General features: G+C 40.5%; 3 protein-coding genes across 24 annotated transcripts in view; all 3 read right to left on the bottom strand.

Moving 5' to 3' along the window:
- Window positions 1-1,406: 1,406 nt before the first annotated feature.
- On the bottom strand, window positions 1,407-11,077 carry LOC111575500 (neurturin). 2 transcript variants are annotated; one of them, XM_023280672.3, is made up of 4 exons: window positions 10,935-11,077; window positions 10,356-10,791; window positions 4,229-4,553; window positions 1,407-3,703 (listed from the first exon to the last, which is right to left on the bottom strand). In XM_023280672.3, exons 3-4 carry the CDS (start codon window positions 4,524-4,526, stop codon window positions 3,267-3,269), a joined length of 735 nt encoding a protein of 244 aa, XP_023136440.1. In that variant the 5' UTR covers window positions 4,527-4,553; window positions 10,356-10,791; window positions 10,935-11,077; the 3' UTR covers window positions 1,407-3,266. The 2 variants fall into 2 exon arrangements, with proteins under 2 accessions (XP_023136440.1, XP_035808874.1); XM_035952981.2 differs by lacking the exons at window positions 10,356-10,791; window positions 10,935-11,077 and adding an exon at window positions 8,120-10,337.
- A 2,296-nt stretch (window positions 11,078-13,373) lies between these two features.
- On the bottom strand, window positions 13,374-15,254 carry LOC111575497 (la-related protein 6-like). Its single transcript, XM_023280668.3, has 3 exons — window positions 14,861-15,254; window positions 14,591-14,777; window positions 13,374-14,489 (listed from the first exon to the last, which is right to left on the bottom strand). The coding sequence occupies exons 1-3, from the start codon at window positions 14,875-14,877 to the stop codon at window positions 13,509-13,511; spliced, it is 1,185 nt and encodes a 394-aa protein (XP_023136436.1). The 5' UTR covers window positions 14,878-15,254; the 3' UTR covers window positions 13,374-13,508.
- A 3,380-nt stretch (window positions 15,255-18,634) lies between these two features.
- LOC111573927 (receptor-type tyrosine-protein phosphatase F) overlaps window positions 18,635-21,706 on the bottom strand; it is a 169,119-nt gene continuing 166,047 nt past the window's right edge. For all 21 annotated transcript variants that reach the window (XM_055014182.1, XM_055014181.1, XM_055014186.1 and 18 more), the window contains 2 exons: window positions 21,418-21,553; window positions 18,635-20,553 (listed from right to left, as the gene is read on the bottom strand). In XM_055014182.1, the coding sequence (XP_054870157.1) occupies window positions 20,485-20,553; window positions 21,418-21,553 (205 nt within the window). In that variant the 3' untranslated portion in view covers window positions 18,635-20,484. The remainder of the gene's footprint in view (window positions 20,554-21,417; window positions 21,554-21,706) is intronic.

Raw genomic sequence — 21,706 nt, 5'->3', positions numbered from 1 at the left:
TTGCCAGCAACAGTCATTCTAGAGACGATGCAGCTCAGGGTTTCTTCCACTCAAAGAATCACAATGACTTAATGAAAATAAGAATTGAAACAGATTTTAAACTTGCTTTGTTTGTAGTTTAGATTTGGCTTGAACATTTGTTTCTAAGTCCTGACATGAATGTGTCTGTCCCTCAGTTCATGCTTCACACATTCACAAGTCCACAAGGGTAGATGCAACTGAAATTTTGGATCACTTTATGGATGTCCTGCATGTCGGCCTAAATTTATGAACACACAGACTGTCTACAGTGCAAATGCGCATGAGCCAGGAGAACAAACAGTGCTTAGAACAAATGCTGGTTTTGAGGAAAGTCCAAATATTCGTAATTGAAGAAGTCACTACTGAACTTTGGAGGTTCTTGCATTTGCATTTCCATCTGTACCCAGAAACAGTTGATCTGGGGATCCTGTGCCATGTCTGTCTACTGTGCTCAACACTCCTCAGGAACATTCACTGACACAGTGCCACAGTCCAGTCTAAGTATCTGCTGTATCCTGTAAGAAAATGCAAAGTCGCAATGAGATCATCTGTATAGCAGATCGTTGCGTAACTGTTGCAGTATGATTAGAACAGTGTGCTTCTCTGATGTCCACTGTCCACTTTCAAAGCCCACTTTCCAAGTTTGCATCAGTCATGGATGACCCTTCTGTTTAAGAGTTTTTCCTGTAAGAATGCAATGGTCCTTTATGGGTTGAGAAATTCAACAAATCATTTCACCATGTTGAAGGCCTCATAAAACCTTTCTGCCTATTGTTGTTGTTTATGTTCAACTTTGGAAATTTCAACTTCTTGAGATGCAGTGTTCTTGTGTAAAAGAGATACATTTATGCATCTGGCAACGAGTATTTATTGAAGACTACCTCCCAACATGTCCAAAAGACAGAAGGTTCAAAAAGAATTATGGAGTTTCAGGGAAAAGAGAACATTGGTGTTATTTGATATTTAGTCTGTGATACTCTGCCTCAACCCCACTCCCAGCCACTTCCTACTGAAGTTTCTTAAAACAGCCAGACACTCCAGTTCTTTAGCAAAGGTTTTTCAAAATTAAATAAATTGTACAGTTGCTGTAAACTACTTTATGTCTTGGATGACTGCATGTTTGAGCTCCAGTGACTACTGCTGGTAGCAGGACAATGTATGTGGAATTGGCTCAAAACAAGCACAGCTTGTGGTGTTCAGCATAGTGGCGGCTAAGCTGCCACTTAACAGCTGACATTAGATAGTGAATCTCACACAATAATATATTAGCATGACAATGGTGTATTTATAGTAATCTGAAGATCAGCTTATCCTCCTTTTGACTTTCACCACAGGGATCATCATCTTATTGTAATTTACATCATTATTGACAACATCTTGCAATATTAGAGTTTATTGTTTTATTTATTTTGAATACAATCTGAATACAGAATATCTGAAACCCCCACATGGCTTGGGATAAATGATGAACACCCATACCTCTGAAATTATGTTTATTCAGCAGTCAATATAAGATGTTAGATAAAACATTTTTTGGCACAGTTGCTTAATGATAATAAGCCGTCCTGTTTCTGTGTAGTAATCTAAATAAATATGCAAAAAACATAATTTATTTCCCAAATAAATACAATATAATCTACAATAAAGATGCACCGCATCTGCATCCCACATTCACCACCTCAGGAAAAAAAACAACAACAAAAACGTAATTTGTTGTACTTCAGGCAGCTGCAAATGGATTCAGACCAAATAAAGATCGTTGAAGGTGAAGAAGATGCTTTGTGATTCATTTCTACAGCTTATTTTCTTCTAAAAGTCTACTAGGCAATACAACAAGGAGGCATTTGTAGGGCTAGTAAAAGGCTGTACTGTGGGTGTTAGATTAGAAAATGTTACATGGTTTTATGGATAGGTGCAACACAACTTCAAATCCCAACATCTGCTTCAGTTTTATGTCACTGGGAAAAAAATAGACACAAAAACACTTGCCACTACTTTTCATTTAAATCATTCTTCTCTTTTACAATTGAGTCTCAGATTAGCTAAAAACCTGTGTAAGTGTAAACTTCAACAAATTACATCCAGAGACAAGAATTAAACAGGTTATATCACCTAGAACTCGAGATGTGAGATGTTTATGAATGTGACTTTGTGAATTCATCTTGTGTATTGGTTTGACTTGGTGTGTTTTGGCAATTATTGAGGATAAATAATTCCAGAGGATTATGGGTAATTACACGTTATACACAGGGTTATTTGGGGAAAGTAGAAAAAAAGAGAGCTATTCTATGCAGAGCAGATGGGGGACATTTTGGTAGTTTTCTATTGCTAAAGTGAGAGTGTAGTTTTAGGTTTTGAAGTTGGTCTTCATCATTAATTTACACAACATATACACTGCAAAACACACTTATTAAAGATGGGTATCAAACCTGGAGCTCTAGAAAATTATTTTCTTTCATTGTCAAAACCATATCAATAACACTTGTTCTTTCACCTGTGTAATAACACTGCAATCAGTAACAGTAATGCATACAAGCAGGGAAATAGGTCACAAAGTCATGGTCTGTGATAACAACAGTTCAACACACCTTTAAGTCAATATACTTTCTGCAGACAGCTGATCACGAGACATTATAGTCAGGTCAATAGGTCAAACTGTCCTATGCAGAACTTAAAGTGAACATCGGTACATTGCGTTTATGTTATTTGTGTTATATTACCGTCTTCAAAATGTATTTTTCAGCACATTTCTCCCTGAAAAGTGGCTTTGGTCATTACAACCCTTTAAACTACAAGATTTGAAGTTACTGAAGTTAACACCCATGGGACACGCAGTAACAGCAAAGATCTAGTCCACCATGACTCATCATCATGAGTCTATAGCATGTATTACTACTCATATATAATATGCAAACATAATGTTTCTACGTTGTTGTTACACCACAGTTTACAGTGTTACTACACAGATAGAAAAGATAAAAATTTTTTGGTATCAACAGTCATTTTCTGTCTTTTTACCCAACATCTCAACACAACACTTGCTATCCATGTGATTTGGTCCCAACTTGAGGTGACACATGCCGAAGTATCAATCTGTCAAAAAAGGCTGCTGTGGAGCAGCCATGAAGAGCCTCTCCTCCCTTTGAGATGATATTCCATAGTTTGTCTTTCAACAGCATCCACGTTTGACTCTTCCAACAGGGGCTGAGAGCAGCATAAACAAGTGATAAGTCCATTTCTCTGGGTCATACGCACCCACAATTCTTTGCTGACACATTCTGTATTGTGTGATAGCGGCTGTTGTTGTCCAGAAAGGAAAAGTCCTTTTCGAAAGCAGTCGGTCGGCAGCAGGGCCCATTGATAACTTTGTCCTTGCGGCCCTTCTTCTTGAAGCCCGTCCGCATCATGTGCTCCATTGTGATGTCATAGTTATGCCGGTGGGCTGTGCATTTACCACTGCAGTAACGCAACAGTACTGTCTCATCGCTCTCATAACCGAGACCCAGTTCACTCACTGTCAGCTCCAGCTCCCTCAGAGTGCAGGGTTTTTGTCTGCGGGCTCTTTTAGTCCTTCGGGCCTGGTTCTCAGCCAGGCGTCGGCTCTTCCCTTTCTTCCTGTCTAGCAAGGTTCCGATCACATGCTGAAGCTCGCCTTCTGTGAAGCTCTGGAACATCATAGAAACTGACAGCGAGGAGGTAAAACATTATTGACAGGTGACAGAGGAAGGGATTATCTGCTTTCTGTGTAATTTTGTGGCAAACATTTTCAACAATCAGAAATGTCAACAGAACAGATGGTTCACAGTGATAGCATACTGTAGCTGGCAGGATAATAAAAGTCAGGAGCAAAGACAGAACTGTGTTATCTGATGTCACGACAGCTACAAACTGCTCTTATCATTACAAGCATAAAAAAAGTGTTATAATTCCATGGAACCAATTTTGTTGATGAATGGCCGTCAATGAGGCCGAGTAAAAAGAAAAGAAAATGTGATTTATCATTTTCCCCTGGAACTTCTTGTGGTTCTATGGAGAGCCAATGAACTATGAAGTGCTAATTGACTCCAGGTTATCCTAAGACACTAAAACCTGTTCTATAAACAACAGAGTCAGGTACTAAGTGTTCTGTCTGAACCCTGGCAACCCTTTCACACAACACCTTATCTCAAAGCAGACGTGTAACAAAGAAAATAACATTTTTTCTTACACTCTGAGAGGACGGAGTTCATTTCGTCTGCTGAGCGGATTCTCCGATGAAGACCACCCATCTGCTGGGGTGACACTCTGGGTTCTGCTGAGGATGATGATGATGATGATGATGATGACGATGAGGTTCTGGACGTTGATTCTAATGATGAAGATGGTCTTGATGAGGATGAAGGTGTGTGTGGATATTTTGTCTTAAGTTTGAACTGTCCGACAGTGGCCATGTTTCTAACAAGGATGGTGGACAGGGCTGCACCACAGAGCATGAAGGCAAAAGTAGCACCTTTCCATAACTTCATCTTAGAATGTGGAGGAGCATTGAAACTCTATCGAGAGAGAAGCAGAGTGTACAACATCAGACATGTTTAAACAGTCTCTCCTTCAATTGTGTAAACCATCTTTTCAAGTTGTCACATTAAAGCATAGACAGAACAATGCCATAATTCTTATCTTTTATACCATCACATTTCTGTGACCTTTCCACAAATCCATTTCTCTCAACTGGCGTTTTTCTAACAGGGCTTTTATTTTACCATCCGTTTACTTTTTCTGATTTTGCTGTCAGCTCATTTTCACTCTAAGTGGGTTCATGGTCCAGGAGCACAACTAGCTCTTCACTTGCTGACACCTGAGAATGCAGTGTGTGTATAAAGTATCGCTGCAGCCTGAGGACGAAAACACGACTGCAATTTCTTATTTGAAACAAAGGCAAGCTAGAAGAGCTTTACAACTCCTCACTGCTTGAAACCTGTTAAAAAACTTTGTCTATTTTACAAAAAGCACATGTGAATGAGAATATACGCTCCTTGTCATGATTTCTGATGAGAAACTTATATTCTGGAAATATCCTTTTCAAAAGAGGAAATGCATTCCTTCCTCCACATGAATCTTATAAACCACACCTATTGCAATGCAATGTAGTTGAGATCTCACTGAGCATATGTACTTGTGCGTCCCTTTATCTTAGACAGCTCCTCCTTTTTAACAGCTATGGCACTACAGCAGCCACAAAACTCAGTTTGGAAGACATATCTCTTATGTTTTCTTCCTCCTTATTGTGAAGCTACTGGTATTTAAGACGTTTTACAAGCTCACTTCTTTGCATTTTTCATATCATGTCACCAATGAGCAAAACATCTCCCCAGAGCCGGAAACGGTATACTGGCAGTGACTAACAGCAAATCCAGACCAGCAGTACAAAGTGTTTTGCCAGATTGGATTCTGTAGTATACATATACAGGCTGCTGGATTGTTTACAATGAGACAAAATGACGCATATTTCTGTCTGGTTTATTGAATATTTTCTGTTAGTGTTCACTATGAGTGGGTAGCTCCTGTAGATTGCATTAAACAAGAGAGTTTGTAAAAAAAAAAAAAAAAAATTGTAACAAACTGGTAAAAATAAGTTTTCTTGTGCGGTTCAACTTTTTTGCCGTTGAGTAAGTAGAACAAAAAAAGAAGAACTACAGACAGATTCAGAAAGTACTCCTCTGCATCTGAGTGTTATGGACACCGCAGAGAGAAAATACAAAGAGGTTGCACACATGAGCTGCAGTGGTGTAAACAGCATATAAACAGGTATAACCAGTCCTATCAGTCAAGGCTTGACTCATCACTCATAATTCCATATGGGTTTGACGTGGTAGGCAGCCTCCACACAATGAAGGGGTAGAATGGTATTCATTTGAAAGTCAAACATTTCAGCTAACAACCTCATTCCACAATCAAACGTGGAACTGCTCCTGCAGAACGTTATATGCTGCCTGGCTATATGTCTCAAGTTTATTTCTCACTGTTATATTCAATCACCAGACATGATATATAGTAGCCGCAATGGAAACTTTCATTTTGTTTCTGTTGGTTCGTCACCAACTCCTGACACCAGAAATCTTTTCTGGTCCTGCTCTAAATATGATAAATTCTCCATTTCAAAAGGGCTAGTTTGTTATGATAAACAGTTAAGAATGAGATCATTGTTTTCTTATGCTATTAATAGGTCAGTTTGGGACAATTACTCATCCTTGGAATTAGCTATTCCACAGCAGAGATACATCAGTGTCCTCAACCTGTTTGCTGTATCTCATCTTGATAAAACAATTACCTCGTAAAGTAAAGATGAGTCTGCCAATGTATCACTGTCTGACACTGGACAAAGCTTGGTCATCAAACACTGATCTCATATCCCCGAAGACACCTTAATTGTCAAAATTGCTCCACTCAGAAACACATTAGTCACATCTGCAGTCAATTGGTGCCAATAAAAGTGCCAGTGAGCATTCTGCAGCTTGTTCAGATGGTCACGGCTGATTAATCAGCACAGAAATTTAATATCTACCAATGGCCTCCGCTGCTATAGACATAAATATACAGATATTGATAGGGAGAGGAGGCACTGGTGTTTTCTTAGGAGAGCAGCGGAGAGACATTAATAAAGAGTTCACTTTCTGAAAGGACAAATGCTGCTGTCTTCAAGAAAACAGAGAAAAGCAACAACGCAGAGGATATAGTGGAAACCCAGAGGACTCTGCAGCAGAAGGAAAACCCATCCTCAAACTGAGACATAAAAGCGCAGATGAGTCGCAAAGACAACAAAACCAGCTCTCACAGATCCACAACATGTCAGGCCCTCACAGAGCATCATGGGCGAATGTGTCTATGCATGCTCTTGTGTGTAGAGATGAAGGCCAGTCGAATATGTGAGGCCCAAAACAAATAGAGAAAATCATCTATCCACACAGAGAAAAGAGTTTGCAGGCATGGACGTCTTCATTACAACTTTGTGTTTTTAGAGAGTGGGAGTAAATATGAGGTATGTATGTTTGCTGTCAGCCATATGTCACCTGAAGAGAGAAAACAGTCCCAGAAGCTCATTAACATGTTTGAGGCAAACCATGAAAGTGAACTGTTTAGCCAAGAATTCCTAAGTCTGTCGAAGCCATTTCTGAGGCATTATGTATTCTCCAACGCATGCATCAGTTGTACAGTTGGAGCCTGAGCCTCAACCATCAACCAAGATCTTGTAGTGAGTCAAAGATGGCATTATTTCAAATGAGACAATAAAATAGATGTTTTCAAGGAATAATTGGGTCAGTGGCTGTGGTGCTGCTAAGCTGGCGGTAATGTAATTACAGCAGCATGGCACTCGTGCACTCCCCTCCCTCCCGTGCCAGCAGGGAACACTCAACAGAATGCCACAGCCTATGGAAGATGAACTAGAGATCTGTCAAAATGGGGATAAGGGGCGTCTGTGGTCAACACTTTTGAATGAAGCCAGCAGACAGGGGGGCTTTCTTGTCAGCTTGCCTGGATCTTGACCAATGTGACAAGAGGAGATCACAGAAAGGCGTGAATGAAGAGCTTCTTTGTGCTGGAAAAAAGCAGATACCAACTTTTATGTGTCGCTATTCCATAGAATTTGTTACTATATATTTCCTAAATACAGCCTGTTGTGTTTCACTTAGTCTTCCACTGTGACTCATACATACCACAAACACACACGTACAGCACTTGTACAGTGTCATTTTTCCCAAATCATATGACGCAGGTTTGTCTAGAAATTGAGACAATGTTCGAACTTCTGTCGTTGGTTGGACGCCCACTCCACTTCCATGATGTACACGTTCCCAGCAGCACCATCTCATAACACTAGATAATCCAGTTTACATAATCCCGCTGCTTCTTGATATCTAGAAATGCCCACAGGTCTAAGTATTGTGTATTTGCCACTGAACAACCCGAGGCCTCTGCGTACAGAACATTATTACCACGCTGTGTGTTTCAGCTCTGCTCCACCCATGTGACTGGCTGTCTTTGCGTTACTTTGAACACACCCCATAAATACCTGAACGGAAAAGATAACAGTAGCATAACAAACAGTGGGAAAGGCACCTACTGTGTTGTTGCAAGGAAACAACGTGCTTTATGGAGTCCTAGAGAGGCCTTGTCTTGTCTTTTCCCTCTTAAGTGAGCATCAGGAGGCCTGGGGACAGCTAGAGAGTGCTTGGAGAGGTAATAGGGACATATTCCAAAGATCAGGGCGGGATTAGCACTAATGCCTGCCGGCTTTATCTGCAGTCACGTGGGTTAACACCTGGTTGCAGCGTTGGTGGCGGGGCACAGGCCTTGCCGTGTGTGTCTATGTGTCTGTGCTAATCCATCAGACACCTCTAACTCAGGGGGAAAGGCCAGCATGCAGGGTCCACCGTGAAAGACTGCCAACAGACGTTTCTTCCTCTAAAACCTGGCCTGCCTTCAAAATGAAAGAATACTGGAGAGGACAAGTGACAAGCTTGGTGAGTTAGATATGTTGTGTTGGCACCAGGGTGGGCCAAAAGACTGTAAAATAAAGTGGATGTCCTGAGCCAGGATTGGCTGTTCTAAATCCAGCCTTGGTTCTAATGCAACTGAAAAAGGCTTAGGTTAGACTGCGCTGTAATTTTGCTGGGCAGCCACATTGGCTGGCTCAAGCTCTGTCACTCAGTAACCATAGGATAATTAAAACAAGCCTGTTCCTTGTTAGTGAGAAAGCTGCTGTTCATTATTGAGAAAAAAAGGGGAAAACAACTGCGGCTAATGCCAGCAACATAGCGATCATATTTACACACATTCTACAAATTCTAAACATGATTCTTGTATGCTTTTAATCTACTGGGTGTTGGTAAGTAGCTTAAAAAAGCTTTCATTTTATTTTGGAAGGCCTACTATCATGCCCAATGGATTACATACAGATTAATCCAGTGACCCTACAGCTTAGCACGGAATGCCACAACTCAAACCTTTTGCAGTTTGGGTGGCATTAATGAGGTGTGAGGGGTAAATACATTTAAATATGCACATTTGACACCTGTCCAGATATGCCTGTTCATTTGTATTATTGGAAGAGTTGAGTCAAAGTATAGTTCTGACATTGCTTTTAAATAGCCCTATAACCTGACAGAGAAAGGCTACATGAGGCTTGGCAGAGAAATATCCTTGTCTCCTCATTTTTTTGTGTGAGCAAGACTGATGTTGTCTCAGCTACTTTCTAAAGATGGGTCTATGAGCTGCTATTCTGGCTAATCTCTCTGTGCCAGATCCTCTTTTAGCACAATAGCATCGCCTCTAAACCCATGTTAAACATGTTGATGTTTCTGTTACAAAAGTTTGACGGCCATCTGGCACACGCTGAATACCACTTTCAAATATGACCCACAAGAGCAAGCACAAGCAGGTACAAACATCTGAAATATGATGAGATTTTACACCACAATTATCCTACACTTTCTTCAGACTACTATGACACGCAATGTAGATCTTTTCATGTATATGACAAAAAAAGCTGATGGGACAATGGAGAGAGGTGCATCAGTTCACTCTCCCCTTCAGCTTCCTGCAGTTATGACCAGCTTTGGCAGGTTATGAAAGTTGAATGGCTCAATTGACTTTAGGCTTAACCTTTATGCAGCCTCTCGAGGTGCAGCTATAATCTCTACGTATGATATGGGCTTAGTGGAATGGGGATCATCACTTCAGTAAAATGCTTACAGTGAGTATCATCACGGTTTGCTCCTCTCATATTCCCTCAGTTACATTGTGATCCTGAGCTTATTAATTATTTAAATTGCAGCTCTGTAAAATAAAATAAAAAATGCAATCCTTGAAATGAGGGATGCAGTAGACAATAATTAGCTTTCTATTTCATAAGATGTCTAAGTCTTGGACGAATATTTTGTAGTGGAAAACCAGTGAATATTTGGAGAGCAATTATGCATGAGAATGAGACAAACCACCATGTTGGACATACGACAAGAAAGAAAATGTTTCTCACTGACAAAATAAACTTGTCTATGTGGTGAGAGGTTGTTCAAATTGTGCAAGAAATTATAATTATAATGTCTTTTTCTTGTTATTCTTCCAACATAATGGCATGTTCTTCAGTAATCAGTGGTAACCGCTCTGCAAACATTTCGTGACAGGCAGCAGTGAACTATTGCCATGTGGTTCCAGTAAGGGCCACTTGTTGATACAGATAATCCAACGTGTGTTTTCTGCCACTCAAGCACTTGGTGAGGCATCTCTGTCAGCAGCACCTAACACCTTCTTCATAAGCTGCCGGCTTAAACTAACAAAAGAAGATGCGGTGTTCTTACCGTTCGGCCGGCTAATCCAGACTTAGCTGCGTGGTATCGTCTTCAGCTGACCTCCACAGGCAAGTGCTGGCTGGGTAAGTCCATCATCATCACAGGCGAGGAGTGAGGGCAGGACTCATGCTTGTTCCCCTGAAAATCATCACAGCTCTCTGTGTCTGCAAGTAGGGGAGGTGTCCTGACTTGATTCAGGTCCAGAGGGTTTTATTCTTGTATCATATTTGCACTTCCATAGAACTTCTTTAGGTTGCAAAGATCAAAATCAACATTCTTTTGAATGCCAGCATGTGCTTCATGGCACTCAGCGTAATCCATTCAAAAAGAGGAGAGTGAGATGTTTAGAGAAGTCCTTGACTTGGCATTGGATTCACTTCAGAAAACTTCTTCCAGCATGGTTCTCCATACAGAACTCGAAGTCCACTTGTGCAGAAACCTGAACCTAAAACAAAAGAGCAGAGCAGAACTGAGGTACACAGGCATGTAATAAACAGATCTTACAGATATCCTAACTTTTATCGCATCTGTTATGGAACCATATTCTGTGGAACAGCACTGATGGCAGGATAATGCACATCTCCTTACCCTCTTTCTAGCAGCAGGCCTTCACTTCAGGTCCAGACACAGGAACTCTACGGGTGGAGAAGATGGGTTAGGGTGAGGAGGGAGAGCGTGGTTACTGTAAGTGGAGCACAGAGCTTCTTCTGATTCCTCTGCATGCCTCCCCCCCTCAACTGTTGCTCCTCCTCCTCCATAGTTTTGCTTGTGGGGCGAGTCGGATTACTTCTGACATGATAATCTCCCTGGCTCTAACTCCAGGAGCACTAAAGGATGCTTTGGCCTGAGCAAGGGCTTACATTTACCTTCTGCTGCAAAAAAGTCTGCCATCTTAAGCAGGCAATTGGTAAAAGCCTCAATTGGGCAGATCAGTGCAGTTCGAGGGGTCTGCTAAAGCGAGGGTCTTCCAATCGTTTAGGGGGGAATTAAGAAAGTTCACAATTGGTTTAAGTGGTGCTAAGACAACATTAACCCCAGTTAAATAGAATTATCACAGCAGAGGTATTTCATGATGATTCAACAGTTGGCCGGAGATAAAACCAAGGCTGTTGTTGTTGTGGATCTCACGTTCACGTCTCCTCCAATGCAAACTAGTATTTTAGCCCTTGAGCCTTGAGCGGTAAATGAGAAGCAGATGGTTGTGCTTTTGAAAGGTATCAGGCCCTCCAGACTGCAATCTAAATAAATACCCCATTCACAGAGGAAATGCGTCAGGTGTGTGGGGTCAGTAATGTATAAACAAAGGGCAACCAGTTTAGAGGAGTGAGCTGATGCACAAGGGATGGGGAGATGAGGGGAAACCTTACAGGTGCAGTCTGAGAGCATAAACCAGTCAAATCTACAAGGAACACGGTTAGTCCAAACAGAACTCATGGTTCAGAATTGAGTCTGGAACCAAAGATGGTGAAATGAAGCAGCAGTCTCCATACTGAAGTCAGCATCACAACAGGAAACATTACTTGCTAACAAATATCTCATTCTAGAAACATGACTCATTCTGATATCCTCGGGCCAAATTATACACAAATCATGCTTTGCAAAGTTGCACTAGAGAGGAAGACATGTGGCCAAGAGCGAACTTTCCTGGACTTAAAATTCCTTCAGTGTTGACTGAGAGAAAAAGGGTAAAACCAAAGGAATCTTACCAAAGCTTTGTGTCATACCAGCAATGTTTATTGACGGATATTCTAAGGTTGTTATCACAGTGATGTAAAGGATAGATTTTTCTTATAATCTAAACCGATACCAACACATATAGTATTTCCTTTTTCACAGCCGTTAACAACCAGAAGAATAAAGCTGCCACAAATGAAGAAAAGAATTCCAATCACTTTCTCACTAAGAATATTCTGGTGACTGGCAGCAGGTGCAAAATCATCTAAATCCAACCTGAAAAAATACTCAGAAAACACGAGAATTATTACAGCTAGCGTCACTGACATACACCTCCATTATTAGACACAAGAGCAGATGTGAATAAATAATGATTTCCAGTGACCATGGGATATAGTGCTTTTCTAGACTTAAAGAGAGACCATCAAGGCAGAAACATTTCCTGACAGCAGGCAGAAACATTTCTCCTTGATACATATTGTTCACAGATGTGTGAAGTTTTCTTAGACCAGCTTGCGCTGCAATAAAAGACAGCTGGTAATTGGTAAATCAAGTAAGAAACTGCACAAGTGAGACATTTTATGTGTATACAATGAAAAATCTCACTCAGCAACTAAGATTACTCTAGTCATGGTGAGAGTCTGACATTTGAGTATACGCAAGAGAAAAAAAAACAAGCAAGTATGTTTCAAATTTCAATACAATAGAATCCCATACACACTGGATTAAATCCTTTCCACTGGGCGTGGATAAGTGAAGAAACACATTTTGTTTAGGTTTCGGCAAGAATTTAAGGAAGCCCTCAATCAGTAACACTATAAACAGACCATTCCAGTTGAGGTGTCATTAGAAAGGCTGGAAATAAGGCGCAAATGTTGCTACTATGCTCGTCTTGCACAAGATGTGGTTTGATGATTGGACAAGTAGCCTTAAGCCAAATGTCATCTCAGTGAGTGGAAAACTACTTCTTAGAGAACCAAAATCTAAACAGGCAGTTGTGAAAAAGATGCATTTGGACAATGAGGGCTTTTTTTCTGAATGTTTCATGTTGAAAGATGACCTTTCTTTCTCTGAGAAAGTGGTAACAAGGTAAATCCATCCTGGCCAAAGGAAAAATATACATTGCAATTCGCAATTGTGACCAGACGGGCTGAGGCCCCAGGGCTGCAGAGGCAACTCATGTTTCAGAAGAGGCACATACAGACTCTTTTACGTCAGCTCTTAAACGCCTCAGTTTAGGTTAAAAATGTGTACGTCCAGCTAGTATGCACTGTTATCTGTTTACTTCCTACAAAACTGGACTTGTGCAGAAAAATGTGAATGTTCAGGATAACATGCATGTGAACACAGCTAAATGCTGCCCCCAATTGTCAGTGGTTGATAACTACATGCCATCCTGAATAAACACCCACTCATTGACAGTGATGACAGAACGTCAAAAGCTTTTGTCGTTCAATGCAGAAGCTATTTTATTTTCTTTCACAGTTTTTAATTTTTTGTTGAAAAATACTGCTTCACAAATTTGCTAATCTCCTTCTGCTGCCATAGACTCCTTCTGCCCTGAAAACCCTTAGTGCCATCAGGGCCGAAGGGCTGCCGCAGCACTGTCTGCATCAGCCAGGGTGCGTTCAGGTGTCTCATCACCTTTGGGTTTAAAGCATCTGCTGCTAATTTGCGCCTGAGCACCCATGGGCTCTGGGAACTCTCTTTATCACAGTCTCCAGAGCACCAGCTCATCTTACTGTACCTCTGATTCAAACCAGAGAGACACTTGCCATCACAGCTGGAGAACATCTGGTCAAAGGTTCTCTGAATGGTATGATCTGAGGATGTTTGAGGCGGGTGTGTGCGTCCAGTTTTGTCAGAAACCTTAACTGGTGAAGAAGGTTCCTTGAAGTCCTTGGAGATTTTTGGTGGATGTTCTTGAAAAGGTGAATTCTCCTTAAAGTGGTCTTCACTGTTTTCTTCTGATAATTTGTCTTCATTAAAGCGATGTGTTCCCTTGAATCCCAAAGGCACCACACGTATGCCCTTCCCTTTGGATTTCTCCTCTTCTGCTTTCAGGGCATTGAAGGCCTCACGAACTGCCTCCAAGTTATCAAGCTTGACCACCGCACATAAATGCTGGCCAAGCTCTTTGTGGCATTTGGCATAACATTGCAGCTCCCTGGGAAGCTCTTCACCAGGATGCAGGATCCAAACTGAAGTAACAGAGCCATAAATACTGAACCTTTGCAGGACCCTTTCTGAGAGTGAAGGATGCTCCGGGACGCTGGCTGCTCCGTCTTCTCTGTTTTGGTCCTCAAAAATATTCCAGGTGAGTAAGAACTTGCTGGTGGGGGAGCACAGCAGCCATTGTGGAAGCGGCTTTATGCGCCTCACTTTGGTGCGTTCATCATTCACTTCCAGAAGGTCTGAATACGTTGCTGCTACTAGAGTCATGTCCCAGTTTGTGGTCAGGGCCTTTATCTGTGACAAACATTGGCAACTTCATTTTCAATTGTTTTTATTCAAACAGCTGGAATGTCAGCACAAAAGAAAGCACATAAAACCACAGAACTATTATTTACCTTTTTCAAACAAGTAAGAAGCTTGAGACTGACGTAACCCTGCTTGGTCTTCTGCACATGCTTCAGCAGGAATCCGTCCTTTGCCAGGTGACTTTCAGAGAATAAATCCTCCAGTATGTCTTTAATCTTCAAGCAGAGCAGCCCAACTTCACGGTCTTCTTCATCTTGGGCAGTTTGTGTATCATCTCTGCAAAACATGACTCAGCATCATGATATACTCCACAATCAACCATGTAGTTTAGTCAAACATATCTTTTCAGCTTTTCCTACCTCTTTGGATTACTCATGATGTATAGAGGATACTAAACTTGTTGTTTGATATAGTTTCTTAGTAAAATAAATACAGATCCTAAGAAAAACCAACAGTAAAAAAAAAAAATCACCTGGGCACCTTTCATACAACAGCATTTATGTCAGTTGATCTTATGGAATTCAAAACAACATTTTGTAAAGTGCCACAACCAAAATTCTACATTACACAATGTGCCTCAAAATAACAGAATTTGCATTCAAAACAATTCAGAAAAATTCTAAAGCTACTGGCTGTACAAAACAACCGACTGAAAGTCCACTCTGCACAACAGAAACAATGTATATGCACCAACACAAAGAAGCCTAACTTTATAGGTAGGAATTTCTGCAATGCAATTTCATGCACTATTATACCAAAAGAAAATCATGATACTGTTTCACCCTAAATACTGGATCCATAGCACCACTTAGGTAAAAAAAAAACAAAAACAAAAAAAAAAAACAGCGACAAAATGACCCTTTAAATCCAGCTTTACATCCTGTTTGTGTTCTTTCATCTTGATATAACCCATCCTACTCATGCTGACAGCAACAACACATCCATCACTTACATGAGAATACGCACTGTCTGCCTCCATGTTTTAATCTTTTCCATTTGTTACAGTCATTACATGTATGATGTATATAGAAAACCACTGGAGGCTTTTTCACTGCGACAGTCATCCCCATCTTTAGTTTTCCTGTTCCGTACAGGCAGTAATTTAACAGGCTGCGTGGGTCGATGGTGAGAACCAAACAGTGGAAGCTACTGAGGGGACTGGATGTAGCTAACCTGAAGACTGAAACATTAGCAAATGAAAGGCTTAAATTATCTTTATGTATTTGAGAGCTCAACACTCAAAAACTCAACATTAATGCTAGCGCTGGTGGATTTGATCAGATTTGTGTGACAGTGGTGTCTCCATGGCAACATAATCAAACAACCCAGCATCTCTTATTGGATTTGGTGTAAGAAATCTCCCTCTGAGTGACTCATCCCCTACATTTCTCCAAGGTCAGCTCTCAGACAGTTATGAATCAACATTATTTTACATCCTCACACAGATACTAAGATGAATTACACTGTGGCGAGCGAGGTTATGCCATGCAGCCTACTTTTTTTTCCATTGTGGAAACTTTTGAGAATGCAGATGCTCAAAAAAGGTAGACAAAGTAAATATAGTGCGCTAAATATGGATAGTGGTATCTGAGTGGAAACACAAGCAAACAACTAGCTCTATATTCTTTCACTGTTTGATTCTAAATGGTCCACGGAAGCATGAGACATCATCTTTTTCACCAGCACTCTGCCCCCTCCAAACCAACCACAGGACCGCAGACGAACAACACACAGGCTGTCTGACATTTCACCCGTTCTCTACTCCTTATATAATGGATGCTCAATATTTCACTCATTTGTGATCTATTAGTCTTCTATAGCCAGCCTGAATATTTAGACAACTGAACAGACTCCATCTGCTGCTGAAGACTGACATGTAGCTGAAAGGAAGCAGTCTAAAAGAAGCTACTACTGCGTCCTTGACTTAAAATGATTTAGTCAGAAACAGTTCTATATTTGGCAGATAATAGTGCGCTCATGCAAGACATTCTTTGAAAATATCTGTGGATGTGGTTTCCATAGCAACATAAGCAAGCAACCCCAAAACTATCATCAGGTTGTGATTTTTAATCTGTCAAGCTCTGATTGGTTCATGGCAGTACAATCAGGTCAATAAATATTTGGACATGGACACAATTTTCAGCATTTAAACTCTGTACACCATCACAATGGATTTGAAATGAAACAATCAAGATGTACTTTAAATGCAGATTTTCAGCTTTAATTTGAGGGTATTTACATCCAAATCAGGTTAACAGTGGAGGAATTAAAACACATTTTAGATGTGCCTGCCGCCTTTTTAAGGAACCCCAAGCAATTGGACAAACTAACATAATGATAAATCAAATCATCCCTTTTAATATTTGGTTGCAATTCCTTTGCAGTCAATGACATCCTGAAAGTCTGGAACCCATAGACATCACCAGATGCTGGGTTTGGTCCCTGGTGATGATCTGCCAGGCCTCTACCGCTGCTGTCTTCACTTCCTGCTTGTTCTTGGGGCATTTTCCCTTCAGTTTGTCTTCAGCAAGTGAAATGCAGCTTGATTGGATTCAGGTCAGGTGACTGATCTGGTTTGCAGAACTTTTCACTTCTTTGCCTTAAAAAACTCTTTGGTTGCGTTTGCAGTATGTTTCAGGTCATTGTCCATCTGCACCATGAAGCATCAGCCAATGAGTTCTGAAGCATTTGGCTGAATATGAGCAGATAATACTGCCTGAAACACTTAAGAATTCATGCTGCTGCTTTTGTCAGCAGTCACATCTTTGTAAATAGAAGAGAATCAGGTCCATTGGCAGCCATACACGTGCAAGCCATTATACTACCACCACCACGCTTCACTGATGAGGTGGTCTGCTTTGGATCTTGAACAGTTCCTTTCCTTCTCCACACTCTTGTCTTACCATCATTCTGGTACAAGTTGATCTTTGTCTCATCTGTCTATAGGATATTGTTCCAGAACTGCACAGGCTCTTTTACATGTTTTTTTTTTTTTTTTGGCAAGCTGTAATCTGGCCTTCCTGTTTTTGAGGCTCACCAACAACCTTGTGGTAAATCCTCTGTATTTACTCTGGTGAAGTCTTCTTTTCATTGTTGACTTTTACCTTTTACCAGATAAAGGATTCTTCTGCCATCCACCACACTTGTTTTCTGTGGTCTTCTGGTCTTTTGGTGTTGCTGAGCTCACAAGGGCATTTTTCTTTAAGAATGTACCAAACAGTTGATCTGACCACACCTAATGTTTTTACTATCTTCTGATGGTTTTGTTTTGATTTTTCAGCCTAATGATGACTTGCTTTACTGACAGCTCTTTGAACTTCATATTGAGAGTTGACCTCACCAGATTCCAAATGCAAATACACTTGAACTCTAGACCTTTTATCTGCTCCTTGTAAATGAAATAATCAGGGAATAACACATACCTGACCATGGAACAGCTGAGCAGCCAATTGTCCAATTATTCAAAGGTGGAGGGCACATGTAAAATGTGTTGTAATTTCTACATCATTAACCTTACTTGGATGAAAATACTCTCATTAAAGCTGACAGTATGCACTTGAAGCACATCTTGTTTCTTTTTAAATCCATTGTTGTGGTGTACAGAGCCGAAATGCTGAAAATTGTGTCAATGTCCAAACATTTATGGGCCTGTGTTGAAGACTGTGAGAGTGGTTGCAAGTCCTGGAAAAAAAACGGCAAAAGGACCTAGAATTATGATCATTTTGTCTATATTTGGCAAGAAATAGTGTAATCCCATATGACTGCACATGCTGATTAAAGAAGAAGCTGATTAAAAACTCTGGGGACAACTTTCTAAAAAAATAGGAATGTTTCAGACTTATACTCCTGCAAAAAACACTTACAAAAACACACACTTTCAAGTGCCTCAACAAGAAGCTCTAAGAAAAGCCTCGAAACAAAGGAAACCTGATAATGAACCAAAACTATAGCGATCCTTCATCAGGAATTAGTTTTGGGCAAAACAAGCGGCAGCATTCTCAGCAGGAGATAAAGCAAACAGTCCCAGGTGCTCCTCTGGGTGAAAAGCAAAAGAGCAAACTTGAAGGGTGTAAGAATTTATGAGTCACATTTAGTAAACTGCATGATCAAGAAACAAAAAAATCATAGGCCAGTCTTTGTACAAAAACCCAATTATTTAACTTTATTAACATCAATGTTTTTTTCTTTTTCATCAACAGTTTCTTTTTAAATTCCAGTTCTTTATCAACAAATAGAAAACAGACTGTGTGTACAACAGATCGAACCCCTACAGCACTAAGCATTCACAAGGTAAAAATGAACATTTTTGTTTTTTGCCAGCATTTTCAAGTCCCCCCTCCCTCTCACCGCCACTACAATGCTTAGGCCTCTTGGATCAGACGCTCCCCTCTCCCTCGCTTTGTGTGGGACAAGATGTGTGCTTTAGTGGTGCGATGGCCCGTGCTGAGTGAGGAGTCGTCCATTTGGATGGGTGGGGTGGGGGGGTTGTGCTGTCGCTCCTCAGTCAGTCGGACAACCAGCTGTCAAAGTTACTATGGTAATGCAGTAGATACAATGGTGTTTCCATTAATACACACGCTAGGACAGCAGGCTCTCTGCAGTGTCTCCAGGTAGGTCAGCAGAATAACTCCTTTTTAACAATATACTTCTGAAACTGTGTATATATCTATGTGTAATTGTACATATATATAATCAATCATAATTATATATATATGTATATATATATATTTATAATTCTATTTCTGTATAAAATAATATCAGGTTTCAGTCCAATGGGCTGAGTCTCTTTCCCTCTGCTAGGAATGGTTGATTCTGTACAGGTACCAACAGTGATGGCTCTGCTCCAGCCTATACCAACCACTTCTGCTCCTTTCGGTCTGTGGTTCCACTCCAGTAAACAGACCAGGCTAATGGCAAGCGAGGAGATGGGAGGGACTTCAAGAGCGTCTATATTCCGAGATTGGGAGTTTGTTTTCTGTTATCTACCCTTTGGGTATAAAAGTCTGTTTTCCTCAGGTAAGTTCTCCGCTGTGGAGCAATGAAGGCCTCAATGCCATAGGCTTCTGATGAAAAACAAAACAAAACAAAACAAAACGAGAACAAAGAAACATAGAAATAATGTGCTTTCCATTTCTGTACATTTGTGATTTAGTCTCTTGTTAGGTAATTCACTTGTGTTTTGTTAGCTACCACGTTTACAGAAGGACAACTACAGCCAGTCTGTGCTCTGAAATCAATTTTCTCAATGTTGATTTTTTCTGTTTTTAATCACAAACGGCAAGTGAAAAGGCAATTTGAGTTACTGAACTGAGTAAGACCAAAAACAATGTTTATGACACATAAAATGAATAAAACAATAATGTCAAGTGACAAAAGAAATCTGACAGCAGCTCAGAGAACAGTGGTCCTCTTGTATTAGTATCTAGAAACATGTTAAAAATACATGCCCCTTGTGCTAAAGTACCCTAGAAATGATTATGAAAATAATGCATGCCCGAGACTGGGCAGTTTAAGACAGAAGAAATGTCTGATATTAAAATGATTATTAAAAACAACAAAAAGGTATACTAAACAAAAATATTTGCCATAATAAATCATAATATAGACAATAAAATTAATAAAAAAGAAAACAAAGAGAATGCTCTCTTAGTGCTACCAGTAGCCTTTGACAATCAGGGAGGTTTGGCTTCGACAGAGCAGAGAGGCGAGCTGCCAGTCTGCGCTGTCGGATCTGTACAAGAGTTGTCATGTTTGTCATAGTCACTGTATTGTTTCACTTATCAATTTTAAAGCAAAATCTCACGAGGTTGGTTAACTCTGCGTATATCTCTGTGATTGAACGGGTCTGCAAGCTCGTCCCTTTCGCCACCCCTCCGGTAGCTGCGAGGGGTCGGGTTTTAGGGGGTGAGTGGATGGCAGCGGAGATGGGACTCTTGGCACACTCCTGAGAGGTTTGACCGGGGAAGCTGTTCGGTGGGAGTGGTTACGTTGCATAGTGGTCAAAGCTCCCCAGGTACTCCAATGCTGCCCTGTAGCACAACTGGTACTGGTCCTGAAGACAAGAAAAAGGCAATGAGAAAAACAGCATTCCTTCTCTTTCCGTCTTCTTCTCATGTAACTATTATAAAGTCCAGTTCGTAATATATTTACAAGCAAGGAATTTACCATCATTGTTTTGGTGTAAACAAAAGCATGAGGCTACCAGACTGCATCCATGTGAAATAAGTAAAACAGTGACTTTTTTTGGAAAGTCAAAGTCAAGTCAAAGTTACTCATTATAGTTTATCACATTTAAAACAGCAGATGCTAAGCTAAAGTGATTTCCAGTTGCTAAATGAGACTGGAGTTAAGAATATACCCAACAAGTTTAACTACTGAGGTTAAGGCCCTACAGTCTGACTTCTGACATGGATTTACCTGAGTGATTAAAAAAATGATGGTTAAAAACCAACAAAACTGTGCAAAACACAAATCTGTCAACCAATCAACCAATTATTCATGACTGATAGCTAGCTTTTGTACTTTGGAGCAGTTGCACTCTACTGACAATTAGGACAGTTTCTGTCTCTACGTTGGTGAAAATCAAACACTTTCCTTTGTTCTTAAATCTTAAAATGTTTATGAACTAATCTGTACTGATGCCATGACTTTTATAAATATGCTTTGCCTGTTACATTTTGTACTTATCATTCTTTAAGTGTGATAGCACCGGTGAATCTGCTGTGGGTTTTCTGGTGCACCTCTATTAAACAAGGATTTGTCACTAAGTCTTTGTTTTTGTGGAGCCTTCAAAAATGACACTTCAGATAACATCAACTTTATATCACAAAAATATACAGTATTCACTTTCAAATATCATCCTGTCACTGTGGGATTTAAAGTCTGAACAATATGCTCATCAGCATGTCCCCCTTACCTCGGTCTGCACCATGGCAGGCCGCTGGGTGCGAAGTGTCTTCACTGTCTGGAAGAGGTCGACCACACCTTCGTACCTCATCCTCTCCAGTACGATGCTGAGAGTGATGAAGACTCCGGTCCTGCCTACCCCGGCACTGGAAAGCACACAGACACACACACATATTCATTATTACATCTGCTGTCTGGGTGTTCAGACTGACTCTTTAAAAAAACCTAAGGCCCAAAATTAAATTTCACTGGTGACTAGGAAGCACCTGGAATGTACACTTTATTTATTTAGTTTTTTG

The sequence above is a fragment of the Amphiprion ocellaris genome, chromosome 10, assembly GCF_022539595.1.
Source record: "Amphiprion ocellaris isolate individual 3 ecotype Okinawa chromosome 10, ASM2253959v1, whole genome shotgun sequence".
Taxonomy (NCBI): domain Eukaryota; kingdom Metazoa; phylum Chordata; class Actinopteri; family Pomacentridae; genus Amphiprion; species Amphiprion ocellaris.
The sequence above is the reverse complement of the archived record's forward strand: the minus strand, read 5'-3'. Positions and strand labels throughout refer to the sequence as shown.